Source organism: Malus sylvestris, chromosome 3, assembly GCF_916048215.2.
Source record: "Malus sylvestris chromosome 3, drMalSylv7.2, whole genome shotgun sequence".
Taxonomy (NCBI): Eukaryota; Viridiplantae; Streptophyta; class Magnoliopsida; order Rosales; family Rosaceae; genus Malus; species Malus sylvestris.
This window is the reverse complement of record NC_062262.1, coordinates 9,642,031-9,666,901: the sequence shown is the minus strand read 5'-3', so window position 1 is coordinate 9,666,901 and position 24,871 is coordinate 9,642,031. Positions and strand designations below refer to the sequence as shown.

The window sequence follows — 24,871 nt, the reverse complement described above, 5'->3', positions numbered from 1 at the left end:
CATCCTAAAGAGCAATCACTCTTTGCTCAAGTTGTTGTTAAGTCTGCGTCAGACGCTACAAGAATTCTTGATAAACCGGACAACGAGGGTAAAGTCAAATTCTCAGTTAATGGGGAAGATTTAAGGCCAAGCGATATAAGTCATTTCAGAATAAGCAAAGGACGACGGAATCAGTCACAAGTACTCACAAGACTGGAAGGGCTTTAGCGGTCAAACCCAACAAAGCAACCCGGAACGGCTATAGACAAGATAAAGCAATTGGACTTGAGATTTTGTCCAGAACATAGAGAAACTTTTGGAGAGAAAAATAACTTTTTGGTTTTAGTCTGAAGAAAAATAGAAGTAATAGATGGCAGTTCTGCAATTGATCAAGTATCAACGGTCAAAATTAGTTTGTTGTATATATAGACTAGATGAAGTTTTTGGTTTAGACAAACAAAGGCAGGTTGGTTGTATGTCTTATTATTATTTATTTTCTTTTTGGTAAAATGTATACTATCAGATTTATATGTTATGTAACTTTTTTTAATACAACGATTTAGTTTATTGCATTTACGACACTCATTGTTTGTTTTCCAAATTATATAATATTTCATTAATTTAGAATCAAATTGTTTACATAAGCTTTCAACACCATAGCCAGCCACTCTTGACTCTTCCCATCTATGAAAGCCACCCACATTACTTATTCTAAAGTAGGGGGGAGGGCAGGCGCTATTCACCTTTGTTTTGATTTTGCTTTATTTACAACAATGCCAGCCGAATGTGGCTGGGTTGGGGGGTAATTCTCAAAAATTCAGAGGGTGATTTTGTCTTTTGAGGTCAATTCCTCCCCCCTCGATTTTTTACAACAAAACCGTGGGATATGGGGCTGGGTTGGAACGTAGTTATTAAAAGTTAGGAGGGTAATTTTGTCCTGTGCATTTGAGACGGATTGGGGTGGGTTTGGGTTTGCTGTCATTCAGTGAGGGTTTCGGGGATGGGAGGCCATGCCTCCGATAGAGAGGGAGAGAGAGAGACAGAGCGAGAGAGAGGTGTGGGGATCTCAGCGCCATTGCTGCAGATCCTCGATTTCATGAGTGGGAGAGGGGGGACAGTCAGAGAAAAGTATGGGGGCCTGTAGTTAACGGGACACGAGTCTCAGGAGTAGAACCCAACCAGCTCTCATCTCTCACTCTTCCTCTCTCTCCTACGCGAGCCCTCTCATCTCTCACTCTTCCTGTTTCTGTCCTCCTCAAACCATAGCAGCCACAGCTCCATCTCTTCCGTTTCTCTCATCCTAGAACAGAAGAAATATGGAAAATCAGGGCTTTTTCATTTGCTTCCACAGATTTCTCGAGCTCCGGATCGCTAGCCTCCATATGAAGGTTCGTCTCTCTCTCTCTCTCTCACTTTTTAATCATATATATATATATATATATATATAACCTAATATTATTAGGACAAATAGAACATTTCATCTGGAGAGATTTTTTTAATTGATTGTTGTAAAATTCGATTCTTGCTAAATGCTTTCTTTATTTTTTGCTGATTTGTGTGTGGATTTTTTGTTTGATTTCATTTTTGGTTGCAGGAAACGTTTATCTTCTAATTTTAGGGTTTTGTTTTGGGAGTTTGCAAACGCTTTCTGGGTCAGGTGTGTAACCTATCATTAACAATTTTTTTTTTTTTATAATTAAAATTGAAAGATTGCTGAGGAATGGATTTGCCTGCGGTTATATAACTTATCTTTAACCATTTTCCAATATTTTTTGTGTTTTAATTAGAATTCAAAGATTGTTGAGGAATGGATATGGCTACGGCTTAGTTGTGAATTAGTGGTGCAGCGGCAACTCCTAAGTTGCTATTTAGGTAAAATATCAGAGCTCCCCCAATTTGAATTTTCAATTCTGAATTTCAATTTCTAGGGTTCATTTCGATTTGGGTTTTTTTTGGAATCTGATCTTTCTTTGGTATTTTTGTTTATTCCGTTGTCAGTCATGGCCTCCTGAGATGAAAGAGCCATGGGCGTGCATGGCTGCTACTGTGTTTGCTTAGTGTGAGAGGCTGATTTGCTTTTGGGTTTGTGTTTCTCTTGCTAATTTTGGATATGTTTGGATTATTTTTTTATTTTTTTTTTGGTTTTTGCTGGGGTTGTCATTCTTTTAAATTTTCTATGAAGAGTTGAATATTTGTGCCTGTCCAGGGTTTAGGTTTCGCTGAAATGTTCATATCTAGGATTAGATTTAGAAAAAAAATTGGGTTTTGAGCTGGGGCTTTTTTGCTTTTTGCTAATTCCATTGTTCCAATCTGCTTCTTACTTATGAAGATAATGTATTTTCCTGTATATTGTTTTCCCTTTTTTTCGTTGGTATTTTTGGTTATTTTCCTGTATGTTGCTTTCCTGTATATCAAATTTTATTTATTCATTTTTTATATGTTGTGAGCTGTTTTTTGATTCAATCCAGCATCATCCACTTTCACAAAATAGGTTGCTCATACTTCAGTGGACACAATTTTTTAAGGTTTTTCTTAAAGTCTTGGTGTCATGTTACATTTTGAGGAAAGCTTCCATCTCTACGTGAATCACTGGCAAATAGAAAAACAAACTGTCTTTTCAGCATTCAACGTTGTCATTTGCATCTTGACAAATTGTCTTCAGCTTTTCTGAGAACTTCAATAGCTGAATGCAATTAGATGTAGGTTGATTTTATTTGAATTTTGTTTCCTTTTAATAAAAATTGCAGAATTCTGGCCAAATAGCCCCTTTAGACAAGATAGTTGAATTGAAGGAGAAATATAAGTTTCATGTGTTATTGGATGAGAGTAACTCATTTGGTGTGCTTGGAAAATCTGGAAGAGGTAACTGAATACTGTAGGATTCCGGTATTTTTAGAAACCCGTCTTTTTTTGTATCTCTCAGAACTATTGATCCATTACCTGTTTGTGATTTCTGGTGGTGTGATTTTGCAGGTTGAAAAAATAGATATTATTACTGGTGCAATGGGACACGCATTAGCCACAGAAGGAGGATTTTGCACTGGAAGTGCTAGAGTCACCAATCACCAAGTATGTTTACCGAATACACACTATTAACCATTTATATGATGTCTCTGTTGATAGATGAAATTTTTAACAAGCAAATGACTTTCTTATCTTTCTATTTTAGTGAATGCTTAATTATGTGCTCACAATCACTTATGTGCATGCATATATTAAACAAAAAGCGTCAAAAGTTTCTAAATGATAAAATTTTGGGATATGGTATTTGGCAGCGATTGAGTAGCTCTGGGTACGTCTTTTCTGCTTCTTTGCCCCCATATTTTGCGAGTGCTGCCATTCCTGCCATTGATATCCTCGAGGAAAACCCTGGTCTGATAACAAAGCTGAAGAAAAATATTGCCATATTATGGAAAGGTATGTTCTTGATCTCTTATTCACTTGCATGTAGTTTGATGTTCTTTATTCTGTATCTGGACAGTTGTCAGCGCCGTGGTGTGTACTCATCACTTGATCAATTTCCTTGGCATCCCCTTTGCTTTGTGAGATCACTTACTATCTGCCTTGCATTATGATGCTCTTGATTGAGAAATGTGACGTGATGTGATGTGGTGTGCAGGATTGTCAGCTATACAGGGCCTCTCATTCGCTAGCAGTCCAGAATCCTGAATTGTCTTCCTCAGACTACAGAAAGCAGATTCTGTGAATCCTTTTCTGCCTCTCTACTTTTAATTGTAATGGTTGTGGTTATGCAGTTGTTGAAAGAGCATTCCATCTTTGTGGTTGCCTCCAAAAAGTCATCGCTTGATAAATGTCATCTTCCATTAGGAATTAGATTGTTCGTCTCCGCTGGCCATATGTAATCCGATCTGTTCAAGGCAGCTGCATCCATGAAAGGTGTTGCAGAATTGGTGCTAGATTATATAACCAAGCAGATTGTCATTTTCTGAAGGCGGTATGTCTTTTTAACCAAGCAGAATTGGTGAAAAATTGAACCCAATAGAATATAGAAAATGAAGTGTTTAGAAAAGAATTTTTTTCAATTCAAGTTGTCTTTTTCTTTCTGTTTATTTAACTTCGGATTGGCTGCTTTATTTGTTTTTCTAGATTATATATTTTGATATTCTCTAAAAACTTATGTATCGTCTACCGTCACCTGCTTCTTCTCCTCAACTTGCTTCATTTTTAATTTTCAAACTTTATTTTTTAAATGTGAAAGCAATTGATTGCCTTCTTTTGGAAAAATGCTAATGGAAAACTTTTTCCCCGTTTCTAAGTGATTCTCATCTGTTTTTTTGCAGTTTTCTATAGAGGTTTAGTTGAACATGGAGACAATAACCGATTGCTTGAAGGCAGGAATGTCTGGTATTGCTCACCTGGTATGTTTAATTTTCATTGTTCATCTGTCTGATTACGCTTTTTATTTTTGCTATCTCCCTTCATCTATAAACCGTCTGAGACTTATGTATCTCCATTTTGGCGATACAATTTCTTCATTGTGGAGATAATACTGTGTGATTGTTTTGCTTCTGGTAAATCTTTTATCTATTTTCCGTCTGTTCCAATTTGAATTCCCTTTTTGGATTTTATATGCCGTTGATTTTACTAATTAAAGTATATAATTCCTTTGACACCCTCCGTGTATATATAGTGGCAATTTTACTTAAAATTGTCTTAAACCTAGACATGGATGATCATAACCTTGATGTACATGTGATTTGCAATTAGATGCGTTGTCTTCTATAGTTATTTGTTTGCCCTGAGGTTTTATACGATATACTTAGTTTCTTTTCTCTACTTCAGACCAAGCAGTGCAGTGCACGGTAGATATGACAGATTATATAGTGTGATGAATTGCTTGCTACTACAGATCTTTTTATCGACAGATATACATTGTATTAATCGTGAATTCCTTCGTGTGACAATAGTTGTGCTTTTGTGTCTGCATTATTTAATTTGGTTATGGTTTAATTTAATAAGATTATTATTAGAGGTTGAGCTCTCTTTAAGGTTTAATACATTTCATAAGTGGGTTAGGTTTTTCAACTTTAAAATTGTTTTGTTGTAAACATGCAGCGCCCATGCTCACAAAGTCCTAAACTAATTTTATTAAATTAAGGAGTTGGCAAACCACTTACAAAATTATGGACTCAAGGAATTAAAAAAACTGGTCCATTTCCTACTATCCTAACCCGTCTCCCCCAACCATTTTCTGCCATCCATTAGGTCCTTTAAATAATTAATGTCTTAAGTCTTGCATGACCAAACTTTCCACTTCCCATTTTGGGGAGAGAGAGAGAGAGAGAGAGGGAGAGAGAGAACCATATGGGGTATTCAGGATTTCAGGGAGAGGGGTAGGGGTCATGAGCAGAGGCTACTGAGGATGATGTGTGCCGGATTTTGTGATCATTTCCTAAGATAAGTTCATTTTTTAAATTGGATTCTTTAACGTTAGATTAGATTTTCAAATTTTTTAGTACATTAGGTCCGGTTTTGGCGGATTCATCTCTCTCTTTATTCCCTTATTTGTTTCATTTTCTCTAATTTTGGGGATTCCCTTTCTGTTCAGTATGTTCTTTGTTTTAAGGTCAGTTGGTTTTTTTTTTTTGGGCTTTTTTTGTGGGTTTTCAGTTCTTTAATTTGTTTAGTTGTTGTTAATTTTCCGTAATTGTTTCCCCTAATCTGGATTGTTAAGTTTTCAACGGTTTTTTTTCCCAAAATCCACATGAACAGAGCTTCGGTGCTAAAGGACACCTGGGTTTTATTTTGTGCTGGAGTATATAATGTATTTAGATTGGGAACACAATCTTTGTTGAATTCTTTTTTTCCACTTTTGCTTTTTTCCCCTTCAATCGTTTCAATTAATTGTTGTTTTAGTATAACTATTGCTCTCTAAGCTGCGAAATTAGGTGTAAGAAAATCTTTTGTATACTTATATGGAACTGTTGATTTCCATAGCAGCTAAGGATATGTATAATTGTATTCTGGCCTTTTGAGTCTGTTGGCTTTTCTGTTTTGATCAAAATTGTTGATTTCTTTTGTGGAATTGGGTTTTAGCCTCGAATTGGAGACATGGGTGCTTGAGAACGTTTAATTTTTACACGCATTGTAAAGTGTTTGTAATTGTAAACATGTTTGAATCTTATACTTTCTATTTTTTTCCTTTTTTTTGTTTGCTTTTTTTTTTTTGTAGCAAAATGATGTAAACTCGCGATTTATGGTGGTTTTGAATGGGTGACTTGCTCTTATAAAGTTCTGGAACATAAACTGCTTTGGAGCCAGCAGCACTCAGTAGCCAGAACAACGGCCTTTCTCTCCCTTATCGGAAAAGAGGTGCTTTCAGGGTGAGCCGCAATGCTCTTAATTTTGAGTAATGAGTTTGTGTTACTGTGCAGATCTGCCCAACTTCCCATTTAGTTTCTTGGAATTGTTATTTTTATATTTCCAATTATATATTTTAGTGCTTTTATGTTTGTCGTTCCGTGCTGGCAATTTGGAAAGCTCTAGAAACAATATAATTCTTGGGCTAATGTGAAGATTTTGTGTTCAATACTTTGATTCTGTTTTTCTATTTGCACTTAGAAAAACAAAGGATTGTGGTTAATTATTGTGCTGTGAAGCTTCTATGTTTTCTTTTTATGCCCAAGATTGACCTCTGCTGTTGAAAAGTACTTCCAACTCTCTCTTTCTATAAAAAATATGATCCAGTGTGAAGTTTGGTTGTTTCTCTCTCCAGAAACTTATATTCCATATTGCACCCATCAATTGTAATCATCCTTGATGTTGATGGTTTTGTTCATTTATTTTGTTTCAGAAATAAATGCCTAAAATTTTGATCTCTGTATTTCAAAAATAAATGCCTGATGTTTTGATCTTTGTGTTTCTCTCTCTAGATTAAGCGTAATCATTCTTATTCTTACTAATGTAGAAGTGGGTTGAGTTCTAATCTTTGCTTTCTATTTTACTGAAATTATTTTCTGATTTCTGCTATTAATTGCTGCTGAAATGTGACTTTTGTTATTACTTTTTTATCCTTCATATTTATACCGCTTTTGGATTCCATTCGAATTAAATAATGAAGTTAATCTTGATATGAATTCTCTCGCAACAATAGGAGAAGATATTGTAGCAAATAATCAATATTGAATTGAACTTGGACTGAGAGATCTAAGGATATGGGAAAACTAACTAACCATACCAAACAGCATAAAAAGAGAGACAAATTTCAAACAAGAGAGCGTACCTGAACAAGCCATATGTTTCAGATTGATGTCTGTTGAGTAGTAGAACGATGATTTAAGAACTCCCAGGAGTACACGTATAAACGATCGAGCAAATTTATCAAACTCCATGAGGGACAAAAATAGTGTCATTTTAATTCTTAAAAAGAAGGTTGGCTTTGGATTGGTAAGCATGTTTACTAATTAAGATACAGATTGAAAACCAACCAGCAAAGATTATGGTAATTCACTAATTTGAACATAAACCAACTTTGAGAGTGTCATTAACCTGTTCATTTTATTTTTCTGGATAAGAAACAAACTGTCATTGAATGAGATCTTTGCTTCTGTAGTTTTTACTTGCTATATATACTGGGTCATAGTGGATAGCTGGGATAACCTCACAATAAGTTTGTATTCTTCTTCTATATAATCAATTCTATAGCTGTTGTTTTTCGTGATCCATATTTGCATTCTACATGTTATCTTTGTGACTGACTTATCAAGTCACTAAGCAGCAAGCGGATGTGCTGTTTTTTATTTTAGTCAAAGGGAACAAACTAATGGTCTAAGAGATTGCCTAAATGGATCCTAGAATAGTCAAAAATGCATAAAAGTTTGAAATAAATTGAGATCCAATATTATGAGTTGATTATCGGTACCATACATAAAACAAAGGAGTTCTTCTTGATTCAAGGGTGAACCATTTCATGAAATTATGATATTCTAAACAGTGAATTTGTGTTTTCAGGTAAACAAGAAGCTAAAGCATAATCAAAGGATTTGTCGACCTATTGTGGAAGGTGAGATGCCAATTTTGTTTCCCAATACTTGATCTTTTATGGAAATTGTAATATTATATATTTTGAAACTCTAAACTGATTGTCCTTCACATGTTTTATGTAAATAGTTACACATCTATGCACAAATACTCACAATCACTTCATCCAAATCTTGGTTATTTAAATTCTTAAGAGATGCCTTTGTTGATTTGTGATTTTGTTGGATTTATTCTGGTAAAATGTGTTTATTTGCATTGGTGCATTTAAGGGTGTGATTTCATTCTTGCCGCCTTTTTAGTTCATCTTTCTGTGCAAATTATTTATGTCGGTTGTCGATTATAGTTTGAAAGCGTAGGCCTCCCCGAAATTACTTAATTTAACAAAATTCAAATAAAAAATTTAAAAAATTGCAGGGTCAAAAAATTGCATCATTACAAAGCGTAGGCATGGGACTTACAAATTACTCCTTTCAAGTGGTCTGGGCATTACATAGAGAAAGGCAGCTAAAGCTTGCATGGGTTATCACTGGTGTCCTCGAAGCATGCCATTCTTTGGGTGTCATGCATTGGGACTTAAAGCCAGAGAATTTTCTATTTGTCAACCAGAAAGAGGATGCACCACTTAAGACAATAGATTTTGGGCTCTCTGTGTTCTTTAGACCAGGTATAATATCACATTTATGGATTAGATTTGTATCTGGAGCCCATATGGAGCTAATTAGGTGCAAAGATTATTGACCCTAAATTGTCATAAACCTATGAAATAAGATATATGCTTTCGATTCATTCTTGAGCTGGTATTTAATTGGTTTTTGGTAGAATTCTCTTACTATTTCTTCCCATGCCGTTAGTTTACTTTGATGAGTGTAGGGTTTTTTATTTTATACTTCTAGATTAAAATGGTACGATTCTGCTTGATGATCGTGGAAGCCAGCGATTCTGCTTCTACAAAAAATGCACCGATGTCGTTCCAGATCACTACTCCAAACCTCCCGCAAACTCCAAAGCAGGTTTATGATTTTTATTTTTTTTTAATATTTCATTTCCTCCTTTTTTTAATTTTTGAATTACAAGAAAAGTTTGAATTTGAGGTTCGGATTTGAAGATTACTGCTGCTTATAGTTTTTATTTGGTATTTCATTGTTTAGCTTACGATTGTCATCAGTTTTCTTAGATTGATGGAATGTTTTTATAAGATATTGCTTTTAAAAGGTTATTATGTTATATATAAATATACTTTATACTGTAATGAAATTTTATATGAATAATATTTCAATCAGAGAGATACACGAAGATAAAGACAGGTTGAGCAATAAAAGCTATAAGCCACAAGCGATCAAGTAGTGTATTTTGTGTTTCCCTTCCTCCATTGGTATGGGTATGCTCTCTGTCTCAGTGTTGTGGGGTGAAAAGTTATTTGAAAATAATGGAAAGAACATTTTCTGCATCGTGATTCTTTAATTGTATGATAATGTTTCCAATGTTTTAGATTACATTGATCTGTATTATTTTAAAGTATATATGAAGATTAGTTTATAGGTGTATGCACTTAAATTGGATATATGGTATTTTTCAGATTATTTGACATACAATTGCATATAATCTCAATTTTTCTCATGCAATTTTTGTCTGAGCTTCGGAATCGTTGAATAGGATAATTCATACTTGGATAGCTACATCAGCACAATTGGAGTTGAATTTGTAAGCATTTTGTCAGTTTTACACTACTGATTCCTTTGATTCAACTCTCATCTTACCAACATCTTTCACTCATCTATCCCTTTTGTTTGTTCCTGATTATGATGAATTTTTTTGCAGATTAAATGTCTTATTCATGTGGTTAAGGCTGGTGCATTCAAGTCCCGCAGCAACGCGCGGGCATTTTTGCTAGTGTGAAACAAAATACGTCACTAGATGTGCTGCCTTATTATATTCTGGAAGAGAAAAATAAAATCTTTTGACCTCAGTTGTTTTTAAAAAATTCTAGCTTAAATATTAAACTCTTTGGTTCAAATTATGTTTATTACTGTCTTAATACTTCTAAAATATGGGACATATCAGACGACTTATAACCAAGATAAAGTTTCTTTACTCACCAACGAACACTAATCACTTATCACTAGCTATTAGGGTCAACCATTTGCACCCTTTACATTTTGATACTTGTACAACTTAGCACACACCAAATAATTAAGTGGGGTTGGCAACGCCACTGTTCTCGGTTTGAGCCAAGTCTTATGACCCAGATAATTTCTTTAATCACCAACAAACACTAATCACTTATCACTAGCTATCTGGGTCAGGACTACCTTCTGCACCCTTTACATTTTGATACTTGTACAACTTACTACACACCAAATAATAGCCAAAGTTTATCACCCCCAGCACAGCTAGCATCCAATAAACATTGTCCAGCTTCCCATTGTTTAGATTGTTTGGTAACCATCCAGTAACCCTTTGGACCACATTAACCACACCTGTGCTTACATAATATGCAATCCCAATAATCAATGAGATCATGGCCGTCGATGTGCTTCGCAGCGACATGGGAAATTCTTGATAATACAATGCAACTTGTCCTGGAAAATGAAATGCTTCTCCAATGCCTACCAAAACTAACTGTGGGAAAAGCCAAAAGATCGACATTGGAACAATAGTACCGGGCTGGTCTTGGAGGTGGTGTTCTTGCACTATTTTGAGCCTTTTGGACTCCATCACTGCTGAAACAGCCATGCTGAGAATGGTTAAGATGTGTCCTACTCCTACACGCTGGAGGGGCGATGGAGACTGACCAGTGAACTTCTGCCACATGGGGCATAAGAACCTATCAATTAGGGTTAGAAAAATGGATGTGGAGAATAAAACAACGACTATAACAGAACTAGATGGCAATGTAAAATGGGAGCCAATGTGACGGTCCATGGTTAGAGCCTGCAGGACTGACATGCTGGATTGGATTGCTATTGGGGTAGCTAAGAATAAAGCTGTAGACCATAGTGGAAAAATTCTTATAACGGTCTTGAAATCTTCCACCTGTTGCGTTGTGCATAAGCTCCATGGTTTCGCAATTGAGCCATCTGATTTCATGTCTCCTTCAATTTTCTGTGCTGCACGGTTAAGGAATCTGCATGCAAATAGTAAGTCTTTTAATGTCGTTTAAATAGAACTCAACTTTACTTTATTTTATTTTATTTTATTTTTTGTACTATAGCGATGGTGAGGGAGAGGGTGGTACTAGGAACATCAAGTTCATTGGTAAATGGTTTTAGCCAACTCAGCTAGTCGCTTCCAGAATTCAATTTTACTTCGGTAAGCAAGCAAAGAGCAGAAAAAATAATTACCAAATTGAACCAAAAATAGGTTGAAAAGAATGTCAAATTTCATAAAATTTGATCGAACATTCTAACCTCTAATGAAACTGGAAGTGGGTAGAGAGACTCATTATCACATATACTAAGTTAGGCTCTTTCATCTCCTATAGTGTGACACAATAATCTCAACACACCTTTCACATGTAAGTCTTCTATGCCTAACATGTGTCCGTTTGGTCTCACACATGGATAACTTGACTCTATGACCGAGATTGAATTTGAACATATAATTAGAAAGCAATAGATATCGGTGGTAAAAACCATCATATTATATTTAACCTGTATTTCAATGAAATCTCTACTATTGTACCATATTGACAAAGGCGAAGTTTTTCTTTTTTCTGTTTGAGGAACGAAAAACTAAATTTAAAGAAAGATCAACAAACTAAAAATAATATTAAAATACATATGATAAGAAATGCACTTTTGTTATACTAATCTACTATATTGATTATATTGATTCTTGTGCAGGAGAGGTTCTTGGTTAGGAAACCAAATTGGGGTTGGTGTGAGGGAGAGGGTGGGACTAAATTGGGATAAGATTAGCATGACAAATTAGGATGGTTGAGGTATGTGGTGTTGTGTTTGGGTGCACAAGGATACGTGGTTCGATTGTCGGATCCCAAACTTTCTCCTTGCCTAGAGGTAAATGCTCATAAGTAATTGCTTGACAAGAAAACACTATCTAGCATATATAATTTGATTTTGAAATTGTGCATATTTCTCTCTATCTCTAAATTGCGTATATATTAACCTATACTGTTTGTACCTGAAACTCTTGCTAAGTGTTGCTGCAGCCACCTTGTTTGTCACTCCGTCATGTGTCACTCCATCATGTCCATAATAATAATCCTTTCTTTCAGATGATAGCTGGAGACTAGTTTTCCGAACAGAGGCAACAATAACACGACCTAAACCAACAAATGGACTCCCGTGTGGCTTATCAAATTTATAGAAACGGTTTCCAGAGAAGAAAATGGCCATTCCGATTAGGTTGGCGATGACACAAAGGCCAAACCCCCATTTAAAACCGACGTTGTCTTCAATGTAGACAATGACTGTTAGGGCTACCACTGTAATAGAGTATAGAGTGAAGAAGAACCAGTTGAAGAAACTTGCTTGATGCTTAGGCTTATCAAATTGATTGGCTCCCAGTGTTGCCAAGGTATAGCGGGTACCTCCCAAGCCAAGAGATGCGACAGTTATGCCGGTGTACAAGACTGCATACTGTAATGCCGAGGTCGGTTGGCATAACTCTGAGCCGGTAGCACAAGGTTGAGGCTTCAACGAATTCAGCGTTGCGGTTAAAACTAAGAGAACGATGCCCTGCAACGAATTTATCAATTATTTAGAATGCTACCCTAGATCATATATGTATGGGAGATTATCTAGTAAACATTCGTATATGATATATCAGCTTGCATGATATATTGTTGGCTTGCGAATTTAATACTGAAACGACAGTTACACATAATCAGTGGATGAACAATCTTCATGATCTCAGATCAAATTGACAAGAAATTGTATTATCCATAACCACAGAAATCATCTATGTTTTAAATAGGGTGAAAGCATGTACTAAAGAAATTGACATCTTATTACCAGCAAGGAAATGCATGAGGATATTGAGATAACGGAGAATGAGCCAAAGAAAGAGTCAGCTATGATTGCTCCAATGATTGGGAAAAAACTGAAAGAACCGTTAACCACGTTTGCGATCTGGGCTGCATCAATGCTGTTTATATTGAACTCTTTAATTAGAAACACAATCAAATTTGAGATCCATCCCCCAGCTGCAAGTGTCAAGCCTCCCAAAGCCCCTGCTCAATAAACCAACTATTTGAGACTGCTTTATGTAGGGAGTAATTACTCGTAAGTGTTTTTTCTAGAAACACTTTTTTTAGAAAAAAGTTGAAATTTTAATTAAAATTTCAAGTCACTTGTAAGTGTTATCTGAAGAAACATCTAGCAAGTATTCTCTATAAAACGTGTCTCAAAATTTCTATCAAACACTGTTAAAAACGTTTATCACTATTTTACAAAAGCAGTCGCAAAGAAGCCCATAAATATATGACCTGTCTTATTTCTGTGTCCATTCTCATCCTGCACGTAAAGAATGAGACACATGTAGGCAATGCAATTGAAAATCGACCATACAGATTAATTGATTAGTTAGGATATGTGTGTGTTGTGTGTGTGTGTGTGTGTGAGAGAGAGAGAGAGAGAGAGAGAGAGAGAGAGAGAGAGAGAGAGACCAATGATGAACGGGAAAGTGACCCAACCACCGCGTCTTTTACCAGAATCTGATGGGATATGTGCATCAGTGTGGGAGAGGGACTCATCCATGGTGGAGGGTCAAGTACTAATTAAGCTAGCTCAAAGTGTGATATTCAACATGAACTCACTGCATCGGTTTATATAATCCTTCAATTCTTTTTTTTTTTGGTCGAAATATAATCCTTCAATTCTACGCGACCACAAACCACGTGCGTCTGCCATCCTCCATTAGTGAAGAAATTTAAATTATTATTTTTGTATGTGAACATATACTCTCGTACATGTTATCATACTTTTTTCATTGATTAAGAACTTCATCACTTGACAATTTTTTTTCCCGTTAATATGTCACAAACAATTCAATATTATCCATGTCTTCATCCATTTTCCCCCTTAAACTTTAGATGCTTCTTATGAAAATGAAAACAATGTGCTCGTGGAAGGGACTTGTACAAAATATTGAGTAAATATTATAAGCATCAAAACAGACTCTAGATTCCCGAAAGTGGTGAGTAACCATGGCTTTCCACCAGTTGTCCTTATTAAAAAAAAAAATCTAGATTTTTAGACACCAACTGATGTGGCGAATGAATTTATTTGTTCATATTTGGACCTTGCTTTTCATCTTATTTACTTTTACGTAATAATTAAAACACTCTCACGTCATTTTGTCCAAAACTTGAAAAGCATGCATTTGTGTGACATCCCACATCGCCCAAGGGAGTGATCCTTAAATGTATATTCCCATCCCTACCTAGCACGAGGCCTTTTGGGAGCTCACTGGCTTCGGGTTCCGTTGGAACTCCAAAGTTAAGCGAGGAGGCCGAAGCACTCCCAAGATGGGTGACCCACTGGGAAGTTGCTTGTGAGTTCCCATAAACAAAACCGTGAGGGCTTGGTCGGGGCCCAAAGCGAACAATATCGTGCTACGGTGGTGGAGCGGGCTCGGGAAATGGTCCGCCCCAGGCCGGGATGTGACAATTTGGTATCAGAGCCTAACTCTGGTCGTGGTGTGCCGACGAGGACGTCGGGCCCCTAAGGGGGGTGGATGACATCCCACATCGCCCAAGGGAGTGATCCTTAAATGTATATTCACATCCCTATCTAGCACGAGGCATTTTGGGAGCTCACTGGCTTCGGGTTCCGTTGGAACTCCGAAGTTAAGCGAGAAGGAGGCCGAAGCACTCCCAAGATGGGTGACCCACTGGGAAGTTGCGTGTGAATTCCCATAAACAAAACCGTGAGGGCGTGGTTTGGGCCCAAAGCGGACAATATCGTGCTACGGTGGTGGAGCGGGCCCGAAAAGTGGTCCGCCCCGGGCCGGGATGTGACAATTTGCTTCTTGTAGCATTTTTATGTGAAATATTTGCATGCTAATTTACCACTACTTTCAGCTTAAAGTATTTACTACTGTATAACACTAGCAATATAATTTCTAGCCAAATGGATGAAAGGAATTTTCAAACACCATAGGGGTACAAAGGATTTGAAGTTGGGATATGTTCTAAAGGTTTAAATGAATTCTAAAACTTGGTCATTAGATAAGCTGATAAGCCTATTTTATGAATCAATATCAAATACAACATTAGAAATTATTGGCGGATTCAAGATTTTGTTTGTGTACATAAAAAAAATATAATGTAGATAAGTTTGCAAGCTCCACTAATAAGAAATAGAGGGAAGAAAAACTCAACATCTCTTTTACTTAAATCTTTTTTATTTGTAAAGCGTATAATTCATTTCATTCTAAGTTGGTTTCAAATCTACGTTAGGAAGAGTACGTGACAAAACATTGCTCAGTAGAGGCCATCATCCCCACCGACAAAAAGTTGCTCAGTAGGTCCCTTCAGTGGAGCCGTCATTGTTAATAGAAATTATAAAGAACAAACTTAAAAAGATGTTTCAAGTCAAAATTTGTCGACTACTATTGATTTAGTAATGTTTTTTTTTTATCGTGCTAGAGAAGTCTAAAGTTCGAACATCTCTTGTCATTGATTAAAAACACACCAATTGATTGTTAAACTTAGTTTAAAGCTACATACCATGCATGAAGAATATTGCCCGCGAAAGAAGGTGGCAATATTCCTTGATATACTAAGATGAAGTCTTAAACATGTATTGCAATTTGCAAATAATTAAAGGATGCCATGCCTAACATACCGGAAATATTATTTATTTCATGGAAAGATAGAGACTCAAAGAGTCCTCAGACATTAGTCCCACCTCGTCATTGTGTTTAGAAAATGATTAAGCATGTTTTGCAAGACAGGGATTCAATGAGGGAGTATTATAATTTGAAGGGTATTTTAAAGTTTGTTTTAAAATTAACTGGTAAGATGAGAAGTGCGCCAACTCTTTTAATTTAAGCTCACAGTCAACAGGATTATTTCTTTTATTTAACCCAACATTTATGTTGTTTCGATTTAACCAAAATGATGAGTTGTGGCCTGGTGCTGTGCCGCCGGACCTGGCTTGGCCTGAAGCCGAGCCTGCAGCTCTGACCGCTGCTCCAAAACGACACCGTTTGGTGTTTCGACCTGCATCCCCATGTTTGGGCTTGTTGCCTGAGCTGAGCCCAAACCCAACTTCTTGGGCTTCTCCCAGCAGCCTGCAACTGCCATGCTGGGCTCCTGCTTCTCGGACCGCCATGTCTTATGGGCCACCTTCCTTTTTTTTCAGCCCGATGCTGCTGGCCTGTCCCTTTCCTCTGCCCAAGCCAAATTTTTGGCATGTTTTGTTTCCACCCCGCACCCAACCATGTTGAGGTGCCCACGACTAAGCCCATTTTTGGGCACTATTTCTCAATTGTTCGGCCCGCAGCCATCCAAAACCAATATGACCTGAATGTCTATATTTTCATGCTTCCACGACAGTCTCCTGTTTTGTCTCTCAATCTATTGGCGCAAAAAAAAAAAAAAAAAAAAAAAAAAAAAAAAAAAAAAAATCCTGGCTAGCATCTCAAGCATCTCAAGTGTGTAAATTAACGATTAAATTCATTATTATTTATATTTGAAGCGTTGACACCTTTCGTTGTTTCAAAGCTACTCATACTAGGTTTTCGAAGCAACTACAAATTTACTATACTAGGATTGTATATTGTATTATGTGTTCTTGTAGGTACCCTTTTATGAACTTGAACTTCATCTAAAATTGAATATGTAGTTTCAAATTTAGTGTATTTGAAACCCGAAGTTTTCATACAAAACATACACCCATGAAATCCGAAGTTTTTCATGAAAATTAAACCAAAACATATATGTAGAATCTGAATGTTCTTCTTTATGGGCTCGTTTGGATGTGTTTTTAAAATGACTGAAAGTGCTTTTAGAGAAAATTGTTTTAGATTCCAAAAGCACTTGAAGTGCTTTCTGCAAGAAGCACCAGTTATGTGCTTCTTCCAGGAAGCACTTTAAATATTTTTCCATGATTGACTTGCATTTTTACTAAAGATTGGTTCCAAAAACATTTTCACCAAAAGCGCTTTCAATCATTTTAAAAGCACATCCAAACAAGCTCTATGTATGTGGATCTTTACTTTTTCATAAGACTAACTACAATCTTGTTTCCTCCATTGCAATGACGTGTCGAACTTGAACAAATTTGACTTTACCCCTCTATAAGTGTCTGGCAGAAACTACCTAATGTGAGTTTAAGATGTGAAGCTCCATCTAACCGCCAAAATTCTTAGAACGATTATTGAATGTCGATGTAGAATAGATTAGTCAAACTGGAAACAAGCAATCCAGGTTGAACTTGATTGATCACTTGCGAAACGCAAGGTGTTTGGGCAGTAGCTCTCTAAGCAATTGGGAAGAATGTATGTATATATTGAGTGGATGGTATGGTTGTCTTCTTTGTGGGAGAATTATCCCTAATTTTCTCATGATACTGCCAGTCTTCTCTTTTCTTGAGTGCACGTACGCAAGGCTGCTTAACCATAGACTCTTGCTCATTAAGCCAGTCTTTCAATCCGTACTGGTGTTGCTGCAGTTGTGACCTCTATCCAGAGACTTCAGAAAAGGTTGTAAGGACTCCATATAATTATTGCTTGTAGAATTTTCTTAATTTACCTTTATTTTATGTTCATGACATGTGTATTATTTAATGCTTATTTATATATTATATAGTAAATGTTATTAAACTAAAAACCCCGTCTAGGCTCCCATCTAAGCCCCTAAGCGCTGGGCCCACGATCAGGCCTCTTTCCGCAACCTGACTACCTAATCACCACCATGACCCAAGTATACCAAATGAAGTAGATCTAACTAATCAAACAACCTTACCTCTTCACATATAGATCTAAAAGAGATCTAGCAGACTGAGAGGAAAACTAAAATAAAAGAACTCTCCTAAAGAGAGAATCCAAAACCAACAAACTCCCAGCGAGCTTCTTGTAATTCTTACACAAAATCAAAATAAAAAGGACAAAGTAGTAACGCCGGTTTACATCTTTCCAGCTAGTTTCTCGAAGAGCACCATGTCTCGCAGTTCCAAACATATAAAAAAACCATGACAATTGGAGCTTGTGTTAATTGTGTGCATGAATAAGAAAGAAGCATAAGGATTTTCGCCACCCTCAAGGCTAAATGCAAACTTGGTAAATATCCAAACAACTAAGGAATACAAAAACCAAAATAAAAAGGATTGGGAATTACCTGTCGATATTTGGATAAAAAGGGTATTGACACCCTAACACAATAGTAAAAGTGCAAAACCCTTTAGCACGTGTAGAATTTAATTGGGTCACATAATAGAGCTTCCTTTCAAAAGCAAACGCTCCAAGAGTTACTGGCACTTACATCATCATGGACTTGCCATCTTACAGAGCCTTTGAAGAGCTAAAGCTATTCCATTCAATCGATCGCACAATATACGTTCGACTGCTGGGTTTACGTTTTAATCCTAACCAATCTAAGCTTGTCATAACCTTTTGGTATTTTCTGGACACACAAACTCACTACAAGTTTATGGCGGCCACGTTAGCCTTACATGACTCGGACCTGTATGCTTTAGCATGCGAGTCGATTATGTGCTTACACTATCTGCGCTCAAATTACACTGATCCTCTGGCGTCGGAGGAAATTGATAGTCAGTTTCGAACACTGTGTCTTCTTCTACTTACCAAAAATATTCCACTCGAGTTTGTGTTTGAGAACAAGGAGAAGGCCCGGGAAGAGATGAGGAGATTTATCGACCATGTCTTCGACAGAGCTTTTTGGGATATAATTATAGTCCCATCATATCCATATTTGGGTCATATACCCAGTGGTTTCCAGCAAACCAATTTGTTGAATGGTCCAATGACTCCAATATTACAACAAGGGTTTCAGCATAATTATTTACTTCATCAGCAGGGTCATAATATTTTTGAGGCTCAACCTCCTCTATTACCACCCCAAGAAGCATATGATGATGTGCCTGATCAGTATCAACCTAATGTTGACAACAATGATAGAACTTTATTCTTGACATTCTCAAAGGGTCATCCTGTTTCAAAAGAAGAACTCAAAAGCTATTTAAACAGGTATTTCTGTCTAGTTTCTTTTTTTCATTGATTACAACTTATATTGCTTGGTTACACGTCTAATTGCACCAAGGTCATTTGCGATAAAACCCAATACTTGCTGGGCTCTGATCCGATTTAAACAGTTAAGTTGAGACAATATCATGTGATTAGTAGTGGATTGTTGCCCGATTATGAAATCTAAATAGTTTGTACCATTTTAACTGACCATAAATTGTCGAATCGCTCATTAATTTAGAGATGGCACAACATATAATTAGTTGCAGTGGTATGACTTATGATCAGTTTTATGTGTCTAGATATATATATAGCTTTACTATATATTGACTTATTATTATCAGCTTCAACAATATCTGGATTAACTGTTTTAACTCATCACGTATATGCACGAAATTTGGAGATTGTATAGAGTCAGTCTTTATGAAGAAGCCTGTTCATCCAATTGACCAATTACTGTTTGCTCAAGTTGTTGTTAAGTCTGCGTCAGACGCTACAAGAATTCTTGATAAACCGGACCATGAAGGCAAAGTCAAATTCTCAGTTAATGGGAAAGATGTTAAAACCAGGCGATATAAGCCATGTCAGAATAAGCAGGGACGGAACCAGTCACAAGACTCGAACGGCTCTAGCAGCCAACCCCAACAAAACAACCCGGAACGGCTATGGACAAGATAAAGCAGTGCACACAAGATTTGCCCAGTACAGAGAGCAACTTTATGAGAGAAAAAAAAATTACTTTTATTGTTCTAGTCTGAAGAAAAATAGATAACAATTCATCAAGCATCCAGGGTCAAAATTAGCTTGTTGTATAGACTAGATGAAGTTTTTGTTGAGAGTTGTCTCACATCGGTGAGGGATAATGTTTGCTATCTGCTTATATGATCTTGGGCTACTCCCCATATTGCCAATTGGTTTTATGGTGGAACCTCAATTTCATCATGGTATTAGAGCCAAGTACGTGTGAAGTCCAACGGCCACACACGCTCCACGTCACCCAGGTGTTGTCCACGTGTAGGCTTGAAAATCTGCCACACGTGTGGGGGCGTGTTGAGAGTTGTCCCATATTAGTGAGGGACAAAATTTGCTATGTGCTTATATGATCTTGGGTTACTCCCTATATTGCCAATTGGTTTTATGGTAGAATCTCAATTTCATAAGTTTTTTGTTAGACAAACAAAGGCAGGTTGGTTGTATATGTCTTATTTTTTTCTTTTTTGATAAATAGTGTATACTATCAGATTTATATGTTATTTGACTTTTTTTAATACAACGATTTAGTTTAATTGCATATAAGACACTTTTTCATATGAATTCAAATTGTTTACATTAGCTTCAAACGCCATAGCCAGCCTCTCTTCCCATCTATGACGGTTATCCACACGTGAAACAAAAGACGCACTAAATGTACTGCCCTATTACATTTTGGAAAAGCAAAAATAAAATCTTTTGACCACAGTTGTTTTAAAATTTTTTAGTCTAAATGCATATAAGACACTCTTTTATTATTTTTTTTGGAAAAAGGCTTCTTCACATTTATTACAATAAAAATATACACAAAAGGAAACCCAAGGCCCAAACAACACACATAAGCAAGTAAAACACGGGCTAAAAAGGACAAACTACAAAGGGCCAACCAGTAGGTGAAGCCCAAAACGCACAAAAGAGGTTACAGACACCAGACAATTCTACTATAGTCGCCGCTGTTCTCGATCCGACCAAGTCCTCGTCCACAGCCAAGTAGCGCCAAATTAATTGCAACATCTCACATCGAATTAATGCCCCGACCACAACCACAAAGAAAGGGTAGACAACAAGTGATCAGAAGAAGCCAACTATCAAGATGAAGTTTGTGGCAACCCACGAACAACACTGCCGATAAAGGCAGAGACAATGAGAATGTGGTGGTGCTGAACACCCCAACTCTACACACCATCTCGAAGAACCGCAATAATTCGCGTTTTGAAGTGGCTACAAATCGAAGCAGAGGGGAGCAATGAGAAACGCCGCTGGGGGTAGGAAAAAATGGCCAGATAGGAAAGGAGAGCAGGGAAAAGAAGAAGAAGAAGAAAGAGGACGAGACAAAGAAGGGGAGAAGAGGAGAAAACATGAGGAGGAAGAGAAGAGTGGCAACCGACTCCAGCCAAAGCTAGAGTCAGCGCCTGAGAAGGTGGGCAAGATGAAGACCCTCACCAAAAGGAAGGGAGGAAACTCTCATAGAAGGAGAGAAGGGCTCTCACGGAAGGAGAGAAGTTCTCACTATGTGTTTTGCATATAGGACACTCTTTGGTTCAAATTATGTTTATTGCGTTCTCAATACTTGTAAAAGTTGGGACATATGAGACAACTTATACAATAACAACAATAACAAAGCCTTATTCCACTAATTAAGTGGGGTTGGCAACGCCATTGTTCTCGGTTTGCGCCAAGTCTTATGACCCAGATAATTTCTTTAATCACCAACCAACACTAATCACTTATCACTAGCTATCTGGATCAGGACTACCTTCTGCACTCTTTACATTTTGATACTTGTACAACTTAGCACACACCAAATAATAGCCAAAGTTTATCACCCCCAGCACAGCTAGCATCCAATAAACATTGTCCAGCTTCCCACTGTTTAGATTGTTTGGTAACCATCCAGTAACCCTTTGGACCATATTAACCACACCTGTGCTTACATAATATGCAATCCCAATAATCAATGAGATCATGGCCGTCGATGTGCTTCGCAGTGACATGGGAAATTCTTGATAATACAATGCAACTTGTCCTGGAAAATGAAATGCTTCTCCAATGCCTATCAAAACTAACTGTGGGAAAAGCCAAAAGATCGACATTGGAACAATAGTACCGGGCTGGTCTTGGAGGTGGTGTTCTTGCACTATTTTGAGCCTTTTGGACTCCATCACTGCTGAAACAGCCATGCTGAGAATGGTTAACACGTGTCCTACTCCTACACGCTGGAGGGGCGACGGAAACTGACCAGTGAACTTCTGCCACATAGGGCATAAGAATCTATCAATTAGGGTTAGAAAGACGGACGTGGAGAATAGAACAATGACTATAACAGAACCAGATGGCATTTTAAAATGAGGGCCAATGTGACGGTCCATGGTTAGAGCCTGCAAGACTGACATGCTGGATTGGATTGCTGTTGGGGTAGCTAAGAATAAAGCTGTAGACCATAGTGGAAAAATTCTTAGAACGGTCTTGAAATCTTCCACCTGTTGCGTTGTGCATAAGCTCCATGGTTTCGCAATTGAGCCATCTGATTTCACGTCTCCTTCAATTTTCTGTGCTGCACGGTTAAGGAACCTGCATGAAAATATGAAGTCTTTTAATGTCGTATTTAAATAGAACCAACTTTACTTTTTTATTTTAATTTTTGTACTATAGCGATGGTGAGGGAGAGGGAATGGCACTAAGAACATCAAGTTCATTGGTAAGTGGTTTTAGCCTACTTAGCTAGTCGCTTCCAGAATTCAATTTTACTTTAGTAAGCTAGCAAAGAGCAGAAAAAATAATTACCAAATTGAACCAAAAATAGGTTGAAAAGAATGTCAAATTTCGTAAAATTTGATCGAACATTCTAACCTCTAAACGAACTGGAAGTGGGTAGAGAGACTCATTATCACATATACTAAGTTAGGCTTCATCTCTATAACGTGACATGATAATCTCACCACACCCTTCACATGTAAGTCCCTAACATGTGTCCGTTTGGTTTGACACATGGATAGCTTGACTCTATGACCAAGATTGAATTTGAGCATATAATTTGAAATCAATAGATATTGGTGGTAAAAACCATCACATTATAGTCAACGTGTACTTCAATGAAATCTCTAGCTACTATCATACCATATTGACAAAGGCGGAGCTTTTTTTTTTTTTTTCTTTTTGAGGAACAAATCAGGATAATTGAGGTATGTGGTGTTGTGTCTGGGTCCGCACGGACACATGGTTTGGTTGTTGAAATCCAAAATTTCTCCTTGCGCAGAGTTATATGCTCATAACTAATTGTTTGTACCTGAAACTCTTGCTAAGTGTTGCTGCAGCCACATTGTTTGTCATTCCATCATGTCCATAATAATAATCCTTTCTTTCAGTTGATAGCTTGAGACTAGTTTTCCGAACAGAGGCAACAATAACACGACCGAAACCAACAAATGGACTCCCTTGTGGTTTATCGAATTTATAGAAACGGCTTCCAGAGAAGAAAATGGCCATGCCGATTAGGTTGGCGATGACACATAGGCCAAAGCCCCATTTAAAACTGACGTTATCTTCAACGTAGACAATGACTGTAAAGGCTACCACTGTACTAGAGTACAGAGTGAAGAAGAACCAGTTGAAGAAACTTGCTTGATGCTTAGGCTTGTCAAATTGGTTGGCTCCAAGTGTTGCCAAGGTATAGCGGGTACCTCCCAAGCCTAGAGATGCGAGAGTTATGCCTGTGTACAAGACTGCATACTGTAATGCCGAGGTCGGTTGGCATAACTTTGAGCCGGTAGCACAAGGTTGAGGCTTCAAAGAATTCAGCGTTGCGGTTAAAACTAAGAGAACGATGCCCTGCAACGAATTTATCAATTATTTAGAATGCTACCCTAGTTCATATATTTATGGAGAATGTCTAGTACACATTCGTACATGTTATATCAGCTTGCATGTTATATTGTTGGATTGCCAATCTAATATTGAAATGACAGTTCAGATGATCAGTGGATGAACAATCTACATGATCTCAGATCAAATTGACAAGAAATTGTATTATCCATAACCACAGAAATCATGTATGTTTTATATAGGGTGAAAGCATGTAGTAAAGAAGTTGACTTTTTCATTACCAGCAAGGAAATGCAAGAGGATATTGAGATAACGTAGAATGAGCCAAAGAAAGAGTCAGCTATGATTGCTCCAATGATTGGGAAAAAACTGAAAGAACCGTAAACTACATTTGAGATCTGGGCAGCATCAATGCTGTTTACATTGAACTCTTCAATCAGAAACACAATCAAATTTGAGATCCATCCCCCAGCTGCAAGTGTCAAGCCTCCCAAAGCCCCTGCTCAATAAACCGACTATTTGAGACTGCTTTATGAAGGGAGCAATTACTCGGAAGTGTTTTTCCTAGAAACAGTTATATTAGAAAAAGTTAAAATTTTGATTAAAATTCAAGTGTCACTTTTGAGTGTTATCTGAACAGGTACTTCTCTAGAAAACGTTTCTCAAGTTTTCTGTCAAACACTGTTAAACTAACTTTTCGCTATTCTAAAAGTAATCACAAACAACCTGTCTTATTTCTGTGCGCAGTCTCATCCCTGCACGTAAAGAATGAGACATTTGTAGCCAATACAATTGCAAATGGACCACACAAATGAATTGAATAGTGATTAGGACTTGTGAGAGAGAGAGAGAGAGAGAGAGAGAGAGAGACCAATGATGAACGGGAAAGTGATCCAACCACCGCTTCTTCTACCAGAATCTGATGAGATATCGGCGTGGGAGAGGGACTCATCCATGGCGGTGTGGCAAGTACCAAGCTAGCTCAAAGTGTGATATTCAACATGAAGCCACTGCATCGGTTAATAAAATCCTTCAATCCAACGCCACCACAAAGCACGCACGTTTGCCATTCTTCAATTCTCCATTAGTGGAGAAATTTTAATTAGTATTTTTGTATTTGAACAGGTGCTTACTACCCACTCAATTATTG

General features: G+C 37.2%; 2 protein-coding genes and 2 long non-coding RNA genes across 11 annotated transcripts; 3 read left to right on the top strand and 1 right to left on the bottom strand.

Moving 5' to 3' along the window:
• Nucleotides 1–1,449: 1,449 nt before the first annotated feature.
• On the top strand, nt 1,450–3,694 carry LOC126615749 (long chain base biosynthesis protein 1-like). Of its 3 annotated transcripts, XM_050283644.1 has the most exons (7): nt 1,462–1,636; nt 1,767–1,851; nt 1,978–2,061; nt 2,727–2,841; nt 2,953–3,048; nt 3,255–3,396; nt 3,599–3,694. In XM_050283644.1, exons 4-7 carry the CDS (start codon nt 2,788–2,790, stop codon nt 3,646–3,648), a joined length of 342 nt encoding a protein of 113 aa, XP_050139601.1. In that variant the 5' UTR covers nt 1,462–1,636; nt 1,767–1,851; nt 1,978–2,061; nt 2,727–2,787; the 3' UTR covers nt 3,649–3,694. The 3 variants fall into 3 exon arrangements, with proteins under 3 accessions (XP_050139600.1, XP_050139599.1, XP_050139601.1); XM_050283643.1 differs by lacking the exons at nt 1,978–2,061; nt 3,599–3,694 and having other exon boundaries at nt 1,450–1,636; nt 1,776–1,851; nt 3,255–3,592; XM_050283642.1 differs by lacking the exons at nt 1,978–2,061; nt 3,599–3,694 and having other exon boundaries at nt 1,450–1,636; nt 3,255–3,592.
• LOC126615752 (uncharacterized) lies at nt 3,691–10,075 on the top strand. The gene is made up of 8 exons (XR_007620888.1): nt 3,691–3,713; nt 3,808–3,934; nt 4,281–4,358; nt 6,173–6,323; nt 7,951–8,002; nt 8,395–8,644; nt 8,874–9,681; nt 9,799–10,075. It is a non-coding gene; the product is annotated as an uncharacterized LOC126615752 (long non-coding RNA).
• LOC126615744 (protein NRT1/ PTR FAMILY 2.6-like) lies at nt 10,047–24,825 on the bottom strand. 5 transcript variants are annotated; one of them, XM_050283633.1, is made up of 5 exons: nt 24,593–24,825; nt 24,003–24,220; nt 23,186–23,727; nt 22,380–22,470; nt 10,047–11,013 (listed from the first exon to the last, which is right to left on the bottom strand). In XM_050283633.1, the coding sequence occupies exons 1-5, from the start codon at nt 24,675–24,677 to the stop codon at nt 10,267–10,269; spliced, it is 1,683 nt and encodes a 560-aa protein (XP_050139590.1). In that variant the 5' UTR covers nt 24,678–24,825; the 3' UTR covers nt 10,047–10,266. The 5 variants fall into 5 exon arrangements, with proteins under 5 accessions (XP_050139590.1, XP_050139591.1, XP_050139588.1 ...); XM_050283634.1 differs by having other exon boundaries at nt 10,047–10,457; nt 21,824–22,470; nt 24,593–24,819; XM_050283631.1 differs by lacking the exons at nt 22,380–22,470; nt 23,186–23,727; nt 24,003–24,220; nt 24,593–24,825 and adding exons at nt 12,121–12,677; nt 12,954–13,171; nt 13,607–13,721 and having other exon boundaries at nt 10,047–11,104.
• LOC126615753 (uncharacterized) lies at nt 10,978–12,896 on the top strand. 2 transcript variants are annotated; one of them, XR_007620889.1, is made up of 3 exons: nt 10,978–11,117; nt 11,823–11,996; nt 12,215–12,896. It is a non-coding gene; the product is annotated as an uncharacterized LOC126615753 (long non-coding RNA). The 2 variants fall into 2 exon arrangements; XR_007620890.1 differs by lacking the exon at nt 10,978–11,117 and adding an exon at nt 11,192–11,289.
• Nucleotides 24,826–24,871: the final 46 nt, after the last annotated feature.